The sequence below is a fragment of the Arachis hypogaea genome, chromosome 9 (assembly GCF_003086295.3).
Source record: "Arachis hypogaea cultivar Tifrunner chromosome 9, arahy.Tifrunner.gnm2.J5K5, whole genome shotgun sequence".
Lineage (NCBI taxonomy): Eukaryota > Viridiplantae > Streptophyta > Magnoliopsida > Fabales > Fabaceae > Arachis > Arachis hypogaea.
In genome coordinates this window covers 120,314,791-120,331,120 of record NC_092044.1, presented here as the reverse complement: position 1 = coordinate 120,331,120, position 16,330 = coordinate 120,314,791, and the positions used below count along the sequence as shown (strand labels likewise).

At 34.5% G+C, this 16,330-nt stretch overlaps 1 protein-coding gene across 1 annotated transcript; it reads right to left on the bottom strand.

The window, feature by feature from the left end:
* Nucleotides 1–3,519: 3,519 nt before the first annotated feature.
* On the bottom strand, nt 3,520–9,581 carry LOC112712719 (receptor-like protein 4). Its single transcript, XM_025765654.3, has 9 exons — nt 9,111–9,581; nt 7,947–9,026; nt 7,340–7,490; nt 6,632–6,703; nt 6,096–6,164; nt 5,919–5,987; nt 5,408–5,485; nt 4,557–4,762; nt 3,520–4,194 (listed from the first exon to the last, which is right to left on the bottom strand). Exons 1-9 carry the CDS (start codon nt 9,205–9,207, stop codon nt 4,088–4,090), a joined length of 1,929 nt encoding a protein of 642 aa, XP_025621439.1. The 5' UTR covers nt 9,208–9,581; the 3' UTR covers nt 3,520–4,087.
* Between the last annotated feature and the right edge of the window lie 6,749 nt (nt 9,582–16,330).

Sequence of the window (16,330 nt, the reverse complement as noted above, 5' to 3'; positions counted from 1 at the left end):
AATAAAAATTAGCATCAATTTATTAAGCAATAGATAAGAGTGTCTAATATAATTCTGCATAACTTTCCTACTTAACAAATGACAAAAAAAAAAAAAAAAAACTGAAACTCACTTGTTGCTATACCTAAAACAAATAGAATTATGAGTAATAAATCTATATAACTAATATTATAGTAACCGATTTCAGTTAATATTAGAGAAGGTTATTAAATAAGTTCATCGTGAAATTAATTAAAGATGAGTTTATATTGAGTTTGAATTTTGAATATTTATTTTAATAGAACAATTCAGATGTTTTTGGTTTTAAAATTTTAGATTTTTTGTTATGTTAAATATTGGCTGTACAATGGTAGTTCTGATGAAAATTGTTTTTAGAATTATTATTGAATGGTAAAATAAAATATTTTGATGGAATGGTAAAAAACTGATAGATACAAGAACATGCATAATGATGAAAAGAAGTACAAATTAAACGTGTTTAATTTAATTTGGATAAAAGTCAAATAAAATTGTGACAAGTGGGAGCTAGGTGCCATAATTGGCCACCATTTATAACTGTTGCATTGTTTGATATATTACACCACACATGACTTGGACTTGGTTTGGTCTTTCTTGTAGATAGATAGATAAAGCCTCATTACTTTCTTAGTTTCTTATCATATCACTTGGTCATTGCCATAGTTGTCATCTGACACCTAATTCTTTTCAAGTTGCCAATTGCCAAATCATTAATGTGTGCTACAATTTGTACAAATAATTAATTCTTTAGGAAAATTTAATTTAATTTAATTTCCAAAATGAATATCTTATATGTATGTATTGCGTATAGTGTATGTTCGACTATAGGAGACTTTTTATGGAGAGAGCATGGATTTGAGGTCAACCATGTCAACACAGGGTTTAGTATTGTTCTACACTCGCTTTCCATAATTGTTTATAATAAGAACATAGAATTGTAAGCACAGGGTAATATAAATCTTGCTACTTTGCTAGCCCCATAAGTGAGACTATGAGATAGTAAAAAAACGTGTCTAAACAAAAAGCGTCACCTTCTCTAATCACGGATATCCTGATTCGTAGTAGAAATGCCATTGCCACGGTTTTTTCAGATATTACACGGTTTTTTCCCATGGCTAAAACCGACATCTCTTGTGTAGTAGTAGTATATATTTTCTTAATGGTTTATTCTAATAAAACTAATAAAAAAAGGTCAGCAAAGTTTGATGGTTTTATGTTTTAAAGAAGATTGATAAATTGGAGAATGAATCTTCTTAATTTTTTTAAATTATTTAATAAAGTGTAATTTTTTATTTTATATTTTTTAAGTATGATTAAAAAAATATGTAAAAAAAAATATTAAATGATAAAAGACTAAATAGTTAAAAAAATGAGAGGATTCACCTTCGATAAATTAGATGCGATTATTTTTTTTTTAGAGCTAAGGAGGATATGGATTGGTTTTTATTGGAACATACTTGTGTTGAACGGTTGAAAATATTAAATAAGTAATAATTAATCTTTACCAGAAAGAAAGGAGAAAAGCGAAAAAAAAAAATTAAAAGTCGTGTTGGGCAACGATAACGCTTAACCACACAAATTTTAATTAAATTAGTTAAAGTAAATAGTCAACAAATATTTTCAGCGGCTGCCTAAGCTACTAGGCCATCCATGGCTAATCACCAAATAATTTATTATAACAACAAGTACATTATTACTTGTTTTTTTAATGGATTTAACTAATTTGTGTCTTTAGTATATACGTTAAAATTGTAAATAAAAAGTTTTTTTAAAATATAAAAAATTTAAGATTTTAATATATGTATTTTGTATTTATTAAAAAAATATTTAAAAATTTTTATTAATAATTTTTTTATGTGTCTTTAACACATTAACTAAACCCTTTTTTAATTATGCTGCTCTAAGAGTGAGGATTACTTGCACTGCTATTCATATAATTACTGAAAGGGCAAGAAAACACAATTTAATATGTATAATGTAATGTAAAATTAACAGTTACTTTTTAAGGGAGAATTAACGAAAGTCTATAAATGGGTTTATTTTTTTTTATAGAGTATGATAGTGTAACTAACTTTTATTATAAATAAAGAAAAGAGTGTCAAGAGATCTTGTAATAAAGGGTATAGGGAGAGTATTTTAAAACTGACTTGAGTTGAATTATACCAATTAATCAAATATAACATCATTTCCAGTATTCCACCTAACATCATCAATTAATTATTGATTTCCGAACGTTATCATTGGAATTGCATAGTTAAGCCAGCGACCCAAAGACTTTGACGCATTAGAAAAGCGTAATATATATACATATAAATGGGTTTCAGAGTTTCAAGTTTACGAGGCACATTTCTTGCTATTTTATTAGATCAACATTGTTATTATAATTTATAATAATAATGGTGATGATTAAGTTATTCACTCGTTGGTGTATTTGAAATTTGAATTCGTCCTTTTCAGTCAATGTGTTGAGGCATAATGAATATAAACAAAACAAAATTAAAAGCAATATGTGTATGTATGAACTCGTTGCATTGCATGCATGCTCTTTAAAGTCAAATTTCCACTACTCTACATACCACATCATTACTTTTATTTTGTATTTCGTACGTTTTTTATGTATAGAGGGAAGACTCAGTGGAATGGTATTGCCAATTATTATTATTATATTTATATATTGCCAAATCTGACCCATCTGATATTTCATATTTTTTGATGCCTAGGCATGAGATAATTGACTTTATGACTTGATATCATGTGGAATAATAACATCTAGAACCCTTTTTTTGGTGCATGCTATGTGGGAGACAGCTATTTTAGAAGAAACTTTAATATCACTACTTGAACCATTAATTATATTAATACGTAATCTTCATATGTTTGATTTTCGTTTAATTTTGGTGCTAAAAATAGATTATTCGAGACTAGCAATAATTTTTATAGGAATTCTTATATAAATCGACTTAACTAAAGACAAAATGATCGGTCAACTATCAAAGTGGTTCATGGTGTATCTTCATGCATTCATACTCTCCCGTTGGAAACTCCAACAATGTAGATTGATTTTCGAGTCTTATTTGGCCTTCTTTTTTATCGTTGAATGTGCTTCACTGTTTAATTTTTGTCGGATACACTAGTATTTATAGACCGAGTATAGTGTAACATGTAATTTTTTGAGTGCCGAAACGTGGTATCATTTAAAGCTGCGAGAATTGTTTCTTATTTCTAAGAATTTTTTTTTCTCATTTTCTACTTTCTATGCTTTTGGTTAAGTGTCAGCTTTTACGCAACGCATCTTCTTTCACCAAATGTCTGTTGCTTGGTTTGTACATGCAGCTAATCTCATTTCACACACAGAAACACAAACACACCGTATGGATCTTCTATTGTCTCTTCACACTGTTCAATCCTTTTTCTTGACACATTTGACAATTGAATACAGTGACGTAGATATAATTATTAGCAATCTTTAATCATTCTTAATACAAAGGTAGTAGAAGTAACTAAGGAAAAGTTCTTGTATCCATGCACTTTTCATTATATTTTCTTGGTATAAATGTGTGAAAAAACTTGCTAGTACATTGGACAATGTAGGTAGCTCACTGACTGATGCTTGGCAACAATACATAAATCAGTATACAGTGTTAAGAGTCAAGCAGTATTGATGTAACAGGTAAAAGTGGACACTATCTTGAGGCTCAAATTGTATAGTACATTGATGGGGTTGTTACTCTTTTCCTATTTGTATTTATCAAAAGGTACAACAAGGATGGATTTGGATGTTACTGGGAATATGCCTTTGCAACTTTGTACGATGATTCAGGAAATAATGTGTCACACTGCATGGCAATAAGTATCACGCAGAATCCTTGCCCTGAAGAAAAATTGGTGGGAGAAAAGCCAACCCCAGAAGCCATTTTTTTACTTTTCCAAAAGTTGGATTGCTATCAAATCTTGTCTCAGCATTGATGCTGCAAACCACATTCAATAACTATAAGTTTCTCTAAGCAGTAATAGTGTATGTTTAGTCGTAAACTACGTATATCAATCTTCCATTTCCATTGAGAAATAGTTATTGTGGAGTAAAAGGTGAAGGTAATCCCTTGGCATGTTGACTTTCAAGCTCAAGAAGCATCAATGATTTCTGCCTCACGTATCGGTTTCTCTTGGCTGCTAATGCTGCAGAAGGTGCACAATAATGAACAATTATTACCAGAAACTCTGCACAAACCAAATACTTGTAGAGAAAGCCAACAGAAATATGACGTATGATTCCATTTGTTTCTCTTTGTTTACAATTTCAATTTTCATGCCAAGGGCAGTTATATATGAAGAGAATACTGCAGTAAAAAGCAAATCCCATATGAATTAGTTTAAATTCTGCAATACAAGGGTAACACAAAAATGCATGCAGCTACTAGTCTAGTAAAGCAACTAAAGGAACATTCTGCAGAATATATAAACGTGTATGAACAGAGTATCAGGAATGATACCAAAAACAATGCTTGATGAAAACAGAATCTCGAAGGAAAAATTCTTACACATTAATTCGTGGGGCAGGCCAAAGTCATAGTCATTTCTTTTTCTCCTGATGTAGATATATACCAGCAGCAGTAACACGAGCAAAACAAAAACACAGGACAAGCTTATTGCAATTTTACCACGAGAAGATAATCTTCCATGATTCCAAAACATAGGACATGAAGGCAGAGATGGTGCACCGCACAGCCCTTTGTTCCCAGAGAGACTGAATGAAATATCAAAATAATTTGTTAAAGATTATTTCTCATGGGATTATAAACAATTGCAATTTAGTTGCAGCTTCAATAAATCTACAATATCACAAATCCTTCGGAGAATTTATTTTGTCCCTTTTGTCTGCTATAATAGGCATAGTATGAGAACAACTAATGCTGCCAATTTCCTGAACTGAGCAATTTAACTGAAATAACGATGAAAAACTGAGATTTTCCATGGGTTACAATCAATTTATGCCACTTTATAAGCATATATTTTCCAGCAAAACTAGGCAGCCACACAACTTGAAATTTATTTCAGCTCACAAGAATTATGCAACTTGGATAGCCATACGCCACACAAAGGACAGAGCATAGAAGAAGGAAGAAGCAACGTGGATAATGGAGAGACAGAAGAGAATGATCCTCATGTAAGAACAGGTGAATAAAGCGGATTTTAGCATTCAATACCGATAAGGGATGACATATTGACATATACACACAGACAGTGAGAGGGAGAGAATGAGAGAGAGAAAAATACACCCAATTATAGGCCAAACACGGAGTATGCTATACACAAAGTTATAAGATATTCCATCTGAATACACATTATGCAGAACCAGATAGAGAAGAGCTAAGAGATTAGAGTGACATACTCAATAGCTCCGCCATGCACACCAACTGAAATAAGTTGATCTGGCACTCGTCCTTCCAATAAATTATCGTTTAATAGCCTGGCATAAAAAAGATGGATTAGAAAAACAAACTGAAATAAGTTACTTGTATAAGCTTGCTCTAGAAGTCAAGTACTATCAAACATTACAATCTTAAACAATGCCAAACGTCAAGGACTTAAGGCTGCTGAAGTGGTAATAAGATACTAAAATAGAAAATGAGAAAAATCACTAGATACTGAAAAAAATACATTGATATTTAGAATATACTAGCAAATTAACAAAACAAAATGACTAGGAAAGATGACTTGAAAGTTGATATCAGAATATCAGATCACAAAATTGAGGGAAAATAAGTGGAAAAACTAGAGGAAGGACAACACGTCTTGGCCTTACAAACAGAAGAAGGTAAAGAACGAGGATTATAGATACAGAACCATTGTTTAGTTGTCATGACTATGAGATTATCTAAGTGAAGGATAAGGATGCTTACACAAGCTGCAAACTTGAAGATGCTAAACTATCTGGTATGGAGCCTATCAACTGATTGTTGGATAAATCACTACAGCATACATTAGAATAAAAAAAAGAATATTATTGATAACAGATCGTTAGTTAAAACCAAGTCAGTGGAATAAGAGTAACTAACAGAGATAGTATTTTATCTTACAGCTTTATCAGGGATTTTTGGGCAAGTCCAGAAGGTATTTCACCCTCCAACGAGTTAGAACTGAGGTTCCTGTAAAATTCAAGGGAAGGTACGAATTTTTACCAAAAAAGAAAAGAAAAAAAAAAGAACCTACCAATTACAAGATACTCAAAAAATGCACTGAATATAACAATAACGATGAAAATGTATGTCAGATTGAGCCTTTCACTAGGACACGTCAGCAATTCCAATGTCAATATTAAGCACATCCTCCACCCCAACCCCAAGAGCCCAAAATAGAAAAAGTGAAAAAAAAAATTGAGACCCAACTTACTAATTACTAATAAACAAACAAAAGTAATTGCCTAATGAAGATTAGGGTACTGCAGGAACCAGTAAGCCAGAGTACTACTAAGCATGGGAAGAAATAACAATTCTTAGTTAATTATTTTTTCTCATTCCATAGAAATAATAGAATGATATAAACTTCAAAACACGTAATCCGCGTGAAGTTCTAGATTTGTAGTATATAAAAACATGTGGCAGCTGATACTTACAGGCTTACCAAGTCAGACAAAAGACTAATTTTGTCGCTTATGTATCCTTTCAAGCCTTGACTGGCGAGATCTCTGAAATGAAAATTGAAAAAGTATTTCAGAAAGAATGGGAAAGGAAAATAAATGAGAGAAAACAACTCGTGTGTGAAAAAGGAAACTGCATCTGCATGTTATTCAATGTTTTCCATTTCTGTTTCTGGTTCATCGATTTGAATTAGCCATTGTTGAGAAGGGATTAAACCCTTGATTTTAGCAGGAATACAAATTGATAAGCCAAAAGTCATTTTGCAGAACAATTGCTAAGAAGGTAACTACAATGTTTTTACACTATAATTGGTAAGCAAGGAAAATGGCACAGCCAAATAATAGACACCTTATGTGCTCTACACTAGTACTTCAATGAATTGAAACTCATGGAAAGTGAGTATATGGGAAATGCTATACGCAGAAAAAAGGCATTAAAACCTTTCTAATGGAATGAACATATGGCTACAAGATATCATACATGCTTTAGATTGACCAACCAATTGTATATTTAGCAAATGGAACCAACCTCTGTTCTCTACCTTTAACCTTACACATAGAGCAGCATCTCATTGATATAACAATTATAAGATAGATTTTATAGTAAGACTAAGACTCGTGCATAAGCAGCACCAATATTTGTTGCATAAAGCCAAATACATATAACTTTGTTTGGATGCTTACATCGCACTTATGACGAGAGATGTTTTGTCCTTATTCATCCGGCAGGTGACTCCCTCCCAAGCATCCCAAGAAGTAGGAGCACAAGGGTCACCATTCCAACCCATTCTGCCCGGAACTCGAAGCGACTCTTTCAATGCTTTCATCGCACTCGCTGCAAATGCCAGCCCGGTCAAGTTAAGTCAACACAGACACAGTGAGCCACCCCTAAAATTATTTTCTGCTTCATCTTCAATCAACAATCCCCAACTTACTAAATATACGTTCCAACAATTAATAAACAAAGTAGAGAACTTACTATTAGTTGCTCACTATAGTAATGATCCTCTGATTTTTTCACGTGACTGAGCAATGTGTGATTTCTTATAAATATTCTTGATTAACATCATTTAACATGTGTATCAACATCAATATATTAAACAATAGAAATACTTTGCTTTACACTTGTCAAAATCCCATGATATATATAGTACATGCTTAAATGAGAATAACTCAACAATCATACCCATGATTGATTTTCAAAATTCTGCTCGAGCCAAACGAATGAATTAACAGCAACAATGTAAAAAATCTAAACAATTTTGTGCAAAATAAGCAGAAACACACAAACCTTGTTGAGGAAGAGTGGAAGGATCAATGGGGACCAATGCGTAATTCTCAATGCCACTGATGATAGGAACACCAACAGCCGCCACAAGCTTCACCCTCAAAGAACTGTCACTCAAATTCTTCACAGTGTAGTGCCAATCAAACGCCGCGAACCTTCCAACCTCCTTGTATATATCAACCCTGCTCACGTTCCTCTCATTGATGAACACATCGACGACCCTCTCCCCTTCCTTCCTCACGCTCGAATCGATCTCTGCAAAGTGCAGCCACACCATGTAGTCCATCTTCGCGTCCACAGTAAATTCGTACTCTAAATTGCCCTCCGCCGTCACCGCCGACTGGTACACTTTCATCGGGAAGTAATTAGGGCTCAAATCAGCGCCACTGACGTCGTTCTGCGTGAACACCACGCGCGCCTCGGATTCCTTATCCGGCAAGATCCGGAACGCGGAGTCCGGTTGCCACGACCTCCCGAAACGGTCTTCGTCGGCGGTAAATCCCGGTCCCCAGTGCTCGTCGGAGCCGCAGGAGACGCGGCCGTAGTTGACCAGCACAACGTCTTTTCCGGTGGAAGCGGCGTCGTATGAAGCAGGATCGATCTCGAAGAGCTCGACAGAGGAAACTACCGGTGCGTCTGTCGCGTAGCCGTAGAAGCAGAGGTCAATAGTGGCTTCTCCGACGGAGAAATTATGGGCGGCGGTGGAGAATGCAAGTAGATCGGCATAGGCGCCATCAGAGGCAGTGGAGGCTGGCCATGGGGAGCGCCAGCTGAAGAGGATGGTGGAGGAGAGAGAGACGTCGAAGGAAGGAGGGCGGGACTTGGCGTCGTAGTTGTCGTAAAGAGTGAAGGTGCGGAGGAGGAAGCGGGAGGATGAGACGGAGGGGAGGGAGTAGCAATTCTTCTTGCCGTAGGAGGAAGGAGGAAAGAAGCGGAGAGTCTTCTCGGAAGGGAGGTGGAATCGGAGAGGCTCGGAGATGAGGGAGTCAGTGCCACCGGAGAAGTAGCGGTCGGAGAGCCATGTAGTGTTGTAGGGATCGGTGGCGTTGGTGGAGGAGCCGCAGTTTATGTGGATGGAGTAACCTGCATAGTATAGCCGCAGTCAACATGTTAAACATCATTGCCAGATGCATGTGAGGAGAGAGAGAGAGAGCGTGTGTTACTTACCGTAGTTGTATGGTTGTGGTGGCGGCGGCGACGATGAAGTTGTGATAATGCAGGTGAAGAAGAAGAAAAAGAGAAGGGTGCAGTTTAACGGCGTCATTGTTTCTGTTAGTTATGAGAGTGAGGACATGAGTACAGCAAGAAACGTATGTAGTGTTGATGATGTGAAAAAAGCGAGGGAGAAATGGCGAGATTGGCGGAAGAAGAATGTAGTCGTTAATTAGTGCAGCAAAAGTAGTTGTTATTTGTTAATGCACAGTTACTACTTACTGCTTGCTACGCTAATTTTGGTGCCAAAATTTCAAATGCTTTCTAGTTATTTTTTTTAAATATTTTAAAAGTTAATTTGGTGTAATTTTATTGAGTTTAAAATTGAAAATGATTTCAAAAATAGATTCTGTCATTATTTATTATTGGATTCAGGTCAAGACGAATTTGACTTCACCTATCTTATGTACACTCTAAAAAAACTAGAAGAATATATATATTTTAATTAATTTTAATATTATATTATATTAATTATAAATTTATTATTTTATTTTTAATCAGGTTTGATGAATTAAAAAATAAATAAAAAATATAAAATTAAAATGGATCCCGTTATGGAGACAATGGACTATTTGTATAATGTGGACAATGGTTATTGAGTTATGAAATGAACATCCCCTATACTATTTAGAATAACCATTCGAGTACAAGGAATAATAAACATCTTCTCGAAAAATTAGTTTAATTTTTGGGTTCACCAAGGATCAAACTCTTGACCTTTCGGATCTAGCGTTTTAATACCATGTCATGATATCACTCATCCCAAAAGTTTCAGCTGATGGAAAAATGTAACACTAATTATTATATCTCTAATACTCTATAAACCTCCATTGTACACATTGTATAAATATTTCATTGGCTCCTCATACTTTTCTAATTAAAATTTATGAAAAAATTTAAATTTTAATATAAATATCAATTTACAGTAATAAATATATCATAATTTTTTAATATAAAATTTATCAAAATTCAAATTTTGTCTATCTAAATTTGATTTTAGTGTAACTAAAAAATAATATAATTTTATCAAATCTAAAATCGAATAAAAATATTAAAAATAAATCTAATTATTATTTAAAGTAAAATTCAAATAAAGATGAACCTGATTTCATTCACCTATGTACACACTCCTAATGCTATATATTAATTTCATGTATCAATTATATAACAGATCTTGTAGTAGTTGGTATTTGGTAAGGATATTTAATGTGATAATGTTATGCTTTGTAGGTTGTAGCCGAACAAGTTCCTTTTTAAAATTAATTAAATTCTCTAAACAATCAGCAAACTAATTAAGGCTAAGGTCAATCCTTCTCATGTGAAAGCATAGAACGTGGATACATGATTGACCCCTCCCCCCTGCATAGTATAGGCATGGCGTTCAAATGTCAATGGAAGACTTAGAAGTGACGTGGAAATGTATATATCATAGTAACTACCCCTTTTGTTTTCTTGCCTTTTAATGATAATAATATAACTAGGTTAATTTATTCAAGTGTTTTCTGCTGCGCCCATATCCCTAAACAGCTAGCAACGCCATTCATTTTTAATGCATCATTTAACTCGGTAAACATTGAAGAAGTTTGGTCCAACCAAAACAAGTACCTCATAATTCAGATATGAGTGACACAACTGCGCCATATATTTACTAACCGTAGCAAGTTTGGTAAGGTTACAGCAAGTAGGGGTGGAAGCGAGCTGACTATTCACTGGGATTTCTCGTCGCATTTTATTAAATAACCCTAAATTTTTTTATAAAACCTATTAATTAAAAAATCATGTTATAAGTTTTAAAAACATTTATGAAATTGTTGGGAAAATTCATTACAATATTTTTTATAAAAATAAATTATTTTTAATATAAACTTTTAACTATTTGACTAATATTAAAAAAACCCGAAAAATAAATTAATAATGTACTGTCCTATTATTAGAGTTTGTTGAGTGTTCTATTAAAATTTTTGGAGTAATTCTAATTTTGTGAGATCTCATACACTGTGTGCCAATCGATTCACCATGGCAGCAATTGTTATACTTACTAATCAGCACCATAGTGCGATTAAAGATGAGGAGGAACAGATAATTTATTTCGGGAATGAAGATATCCAAGAAGAATTAGAGAGATTCTCTTGGAGTTTGGTAGGAAGACTACTAGCAGATAAATAATTCAGTGCTAAAATGCTAGAATCAACAACGTATACTATCTAGAGGTAGTCAGAGAGATTCAAGGTACTAGATCATGGTGGTAATATGTTTCAATTTTTTTTAAGAAAGGAGATTGATCTATTGAAAGTTGAGAAAGGAGTGCCATGGTTCTTCCATTCCAAGTTTTAAACAAGAAATAGGAAGAATAAAATTCAAACTTTGGAGAATGAAAATGGCACAATTACACTTCTTTGTAAAGAAATAAGATAAACAATTCTTTGTAAAGAAACACATGTTTGATGATTTCCTGCCATAAAGTATAGCAATTTTTGAGAAAAATAGAAAGTATACAAAATAAAAATTATAAAATAAAGTGAACTGATAACACTGGACATCGAACAACCATCATTGTAAAGATTAAAATGCCAATCAGAAGACATATTTTTACGGATTCATATATATTTTCAAACAACAAGCTAAGATCACACTAACCCGATTTTGATATCTTTCAATACAATATTTATTAGGTTTCGAGAACCTTAGCTAATCTGTTTATTAGCTAATGAAGCTATCGAATTCATATATAGAAAAATTTTTCTTAGGGCAAGAAAAAAAAAGTAACGATTCCTTCAATGCCGGTGCGAATTGAAACATGAAAGAAAGAGGAGAAGAACCTGAAAATTGAAACACGAAAGCAACGATTCCTTCAACAAGGGCAAGACCAACATTGACACCGAGCAAGAGACGCGGAAAATAGTTGCCGCCTCCGAGTTCCGACATCTTCCCACATTGTCCCTTGTTGTATTCGCTTTTGGAAGGAATTGGTTAAAAGAGGTGGCGCTGACGCTGACAGTAAGGATGCTGGTAATGGCGACGAGGAGACGAGGCGGAGAGGGAGCGGAGGCTAACGGCGCAGCGAGGGTGGTGCTGGTGACGGCGGGGATGTGAGCTCTTCCAGGGTAGCCAGGGTGAAAGAGTGACCAGGGGATGTTGGGTAGCCAGGGTGAAAGAGCCCGATTAGGGTAGCCAGGGTGAAAGAGTTGGGGGACCGGGTTGAAAGAGCTCGATTAGGGTTGGGGACGGGTTGCGGGCCGGGTCATTAGGGTTTTTTTTTTTAAAAACACCTTTTGGCCACGCTTTTAAAGCGTGCCAAAAGAGTACCAGGATATGGCTACATTTTGTAAGTGTGGCCGTAATGAAACCATGTCGCCACATTTTTAAAATGTCCCTGTTTCTCTTTATGGCCACGCTTTTGAAGCGTGGCAAAAAAAACTTTTTGGCCACGCTTTTAAAGCGTGCCAAAAGAGTACCAGGACATGGCCACGTTTTGTAAGCGTGGCCGTAATGAAACCCTGTCGCCATGCTTTTAAAATGTCACTCTTTCTCTCTATGGCCACGCTTTTGAAGCGTGACAGAAAAAAACGTGGCCGTTTCTCTAATCAATTGCCACCCTTCCAAAAGCGTGACCGTTGACCCTTTTTGCCACGTTTTTGAAGCGTGACAAGAAAAAATGTGGTCAAATCTCTATTCAATCACCACCCTCACAAAAGCGTGACCATTGACCACTTTTGGCCACTCTTTTAAAGCGTGAAAAAAAAGCGTGGCTATAAGCCTTTTTTCTTGTAGTGATCCCTCCCTAGTTGCTGAAGAAGCGCGAGCTACAGTGAATGAACTCTATCACATCATATGAATTTTTCCATTTTTTAGGTTGTCTTTAGATATTTTAGTTGGATCTTTACAATTCTACCCCCTTGCTGTAGTCCAAATTTGGACCGATTATTTCTTTGGAAATAAAATTAACTACCATGAAAAAAAAATTATAGTCTTTTTGTTCAAAGAAAAAGTTTATGGATTGTATGGTTATAGTATGTGACATTTTAGAATACTTTTAATATTAATTTAGATTTTTTAAGTTTATTGTTTTGAATTCTAATTCATAAAATGGACTTTTTAAATAGGCTCGTGGGCTTGTCAGACTTTAAACAGGCAGGGACCGAATCTGAAAAAAGCTTATGAAAAGTAACAGGCTTAAACTTGGCTATCTATTTACCACATGGACTAAACTCGTCAAAGCTAAAGTTCCGCTCGGCTCGACCCATTTCTACCCTTAGTAGCAAGTATTAGTGTATTAGCCAATCAAAATTAAACATTATTTCCAAATTCTTTTGGTTTTCCACGGTGTTCCATAGTTCAGCAGAATAAAGACTAATTTGTCGTAGATTGGAGTTCTATTTAAGAGTTTGTCGTTAGCCAATGAGTTACTACTTGTACAAGATAGCTGTAGAACAATAAACCCAGCTATAGATGATTTAAACTACAATGTGAAACAATGAAAACTAGAAAACACTAATTTTCTTTTGTCATATATATATAGCCCCACTCACTCGTACACTAATTTTAACTACAACCAGGGACGGATTTATGCATAAGCCAGTGGGGGCAATTGCCCCACGTGAAATTTCAAATAATAGAGAGTAGTTCTTAGTGAAATGTTAAGATTGCCCCCACTATATAATTACTTTTGCCCCCAGGCCCCAGCCCAAAGCCCCAAATCCCTAAACTGTTCTTCTTCTCCCTTTCTCTCCAAATCCCTAACTACTCCAGCCTCCACCCTCTAACCTTCAATCCCTAGAATTACTGCCGCGGTGCCACCAGACCGCTACTTCGTGTTTTTGTCGCTCCGCGACTCCGCCAGTGTGGGCTGTGTGATAGTGTCACTAACTCCCTATCACTCCGCATTTCTGCTCCCCATGACTCCGTGACTCCTTGTATCGCCACGATTCTCCCGCGTGGCTCCGTCCTCCGTCGGTTTCTCCTTGCATCGCCGCGATGCCACGTCTAATGGTTCTCAGGTTCTACCTTCTTTTGCGTCACTGCTTATGATTTGTGTGGATCTGCTGCTGTGCTCCTCTTTTGCGTTTCTTCCTTTGGCACTCAGCAATTCGGCATCTGATTCTGCGGTTCTGCCTTCTTCTTCAACAAATATCAATTTCTTCTGGACTTATGGAGTTCTGGTTCATCTTTTTTAGTCTAAAATCCTCTTCTCTGTTGCCGCTGGCGCCGCACTACTACTGGATCATCCTTCTGGAGTTTAGTCTTGGACTCTTGCCTCTTGGTACATGATTGGGAACCCAAATCAACCTATCAACTTATCAAGAGTGGTAAACAACAAAAAATTCTCAAGTCTACCAAGTAACCAATTAATTATAGCATATGTACATTATAAATAAATAAGCTTTTGGGGTGGAGAATGGCCGAATGGGGATTTAGAATAAAGAAATGGTTTGTGACTGAATAAGAATTAATAGTTAAGAATCAATAGGTCTTAGGTCAGGTGGTATTGTGTTGGTTTTCTTGTTAAGTTGAAACAAGAAATTATGAGCAACTAACCAAATTCATTATGTTCATTGAGATTCAAGTTCTGTTAGAATGTTATATTTTTATGTGACTGAATAATAATCAATCGTTAGCACATAGTTCATATACTTAATTCACTTAGTTGCTTCATTCATTTTTTCACTCATTTGTTTCATTGTTTGATAAATGATAATTTGATATAGTTGGTTTATGAATTGTGAATTTGTGATTGAATTTGTTCTGATATATAATTGATACTTTAGTTTCATTAATTTATTTGTTAATTATTTTTGTGTATTGAGTTATTTTGAATTTAAAATTTGGGATATTATTAATTGCTAGTTTGCTGCTGTTGTTAATGGATCAATTTTTTATTTATAATTTTATACTGAACTTCTCAATTTGAGAAGAATTGTAAATTAATTTTATTAATTAATTAATTTAGGTTTATAATTTTATTCTATTAGTAATGGAGAAATATTTCAAAAGAATTTCATCATTGAAGATTGGATCCCAAAACAATTCATCGACCTCTTCTAACAAGAGGAGGTTTTTAGAATTTAAAGTAGAAAGTCTCATAGCAGATCTAGGACAACGACCAAAGATTTCAAGTTATCATTCGAACGACAGAGACAAAGTTAGATGTGTATATTTGCAAAAAGGTCCTTGTCAACTAGGGACTCATGATTTTTTGCAAACTGCTTGTGGTTCTTCTTTTCGAAGATTTAATCCTAGTTGGTTTGATGATTATGGCAATTGGTTAAAGTATGGTATATCAAAGGATGTTATTTTGTATTTTTGTTGTTATCTTATGAAACCTGAGAATGAAGGTGGCGATGCTTTTGTAACCAATGGCTTTTCAAATTGGAAAAAAAAGGAGAGATTACAAACTCATGTTGGAATTCATGATAGTGCTCATAATCAAGTTTGGCGAAAATGTGAAGCACTTATGAAGCCAAAACAACACATTAGTACTGCTATTGAAAAACAATTTGAGCAGGCTAAAAATACTTATCAAATTCACTTAACAGCCACAATTGATTGTATTAGATTTTTTTTGCGACAAGGATTGGTCTTTCGTGGTAATGATGAGACAGATGATTTTATTAATCAAGGAAATTTTTTAGAACTTCTAAATTTTCTTGCACAACATAATGAAGAGATTGATCGTACTTTTAAAAATGCTCATGAAAATCTTAAACTAAGAGCTCCCTCAATTTAAAAAGATATTATAAGAGCGGCTACAAGTGAAACGACAAAAGTTATTGTTAATGATCTTGGGGATGAATTGTTTGCTGTTTTGGTTGATGAAGCTCACGATATTTCTATTAAGGAGCAAATGTCAGTTTGTTTAAGGTATGTGAATAAAGAAGGGCAAGTTAGGGAGTATTTTTTTGGTCTTGTTCATGTTTCTAATACTAATGCTTATCTCTAAAATTAGCATTAGAGTCATTATTAGAAACATATAATTTAAGTTTATCAAGAGTACGTGGCCAAGGATATGATGGTGCAAGTAATATGCAAGGAGAATTTAATGGTTTGAAAATTTTGATATTGAAAGAAAATTCTTATGCTTTCTATGTACATTACTTTACCCACCAACTTCAGTTAGCTCTTGTAACGGTTGCAAAAAAAAGTTGAAATTGCTTTGCTTTTTAATTTGTTAACCAATT

What these genes read in the sequence shown, in the direction of transcription:
- LOC112712719 (XM_025765654.3), bottom strand. Translation starts at nt 9,207, where the DNA reads ATGACGCCGTTAAACTGCACCCTTCTCTTTTTCTTCTTCTTCACCTGC. An exon ending in TCTCTCGTCATAAGTGCGAT is followed by an intron (nt 6,704 to 7,339) that starts GTAAGCATCCAA and finishes TTTTCATTTCAG; the next exon opens with AGATCTCGCCAGTCAAGGCT. An exon ending in TTGTCTGACTTGGTAAGCCT is followed by an intron (nt 6,165 to 6,631) that starts GTAAGTATCAGC and finishes TGAATTTTACAG; the next exon opens with GAACCTCAGTTCTAACTCGT.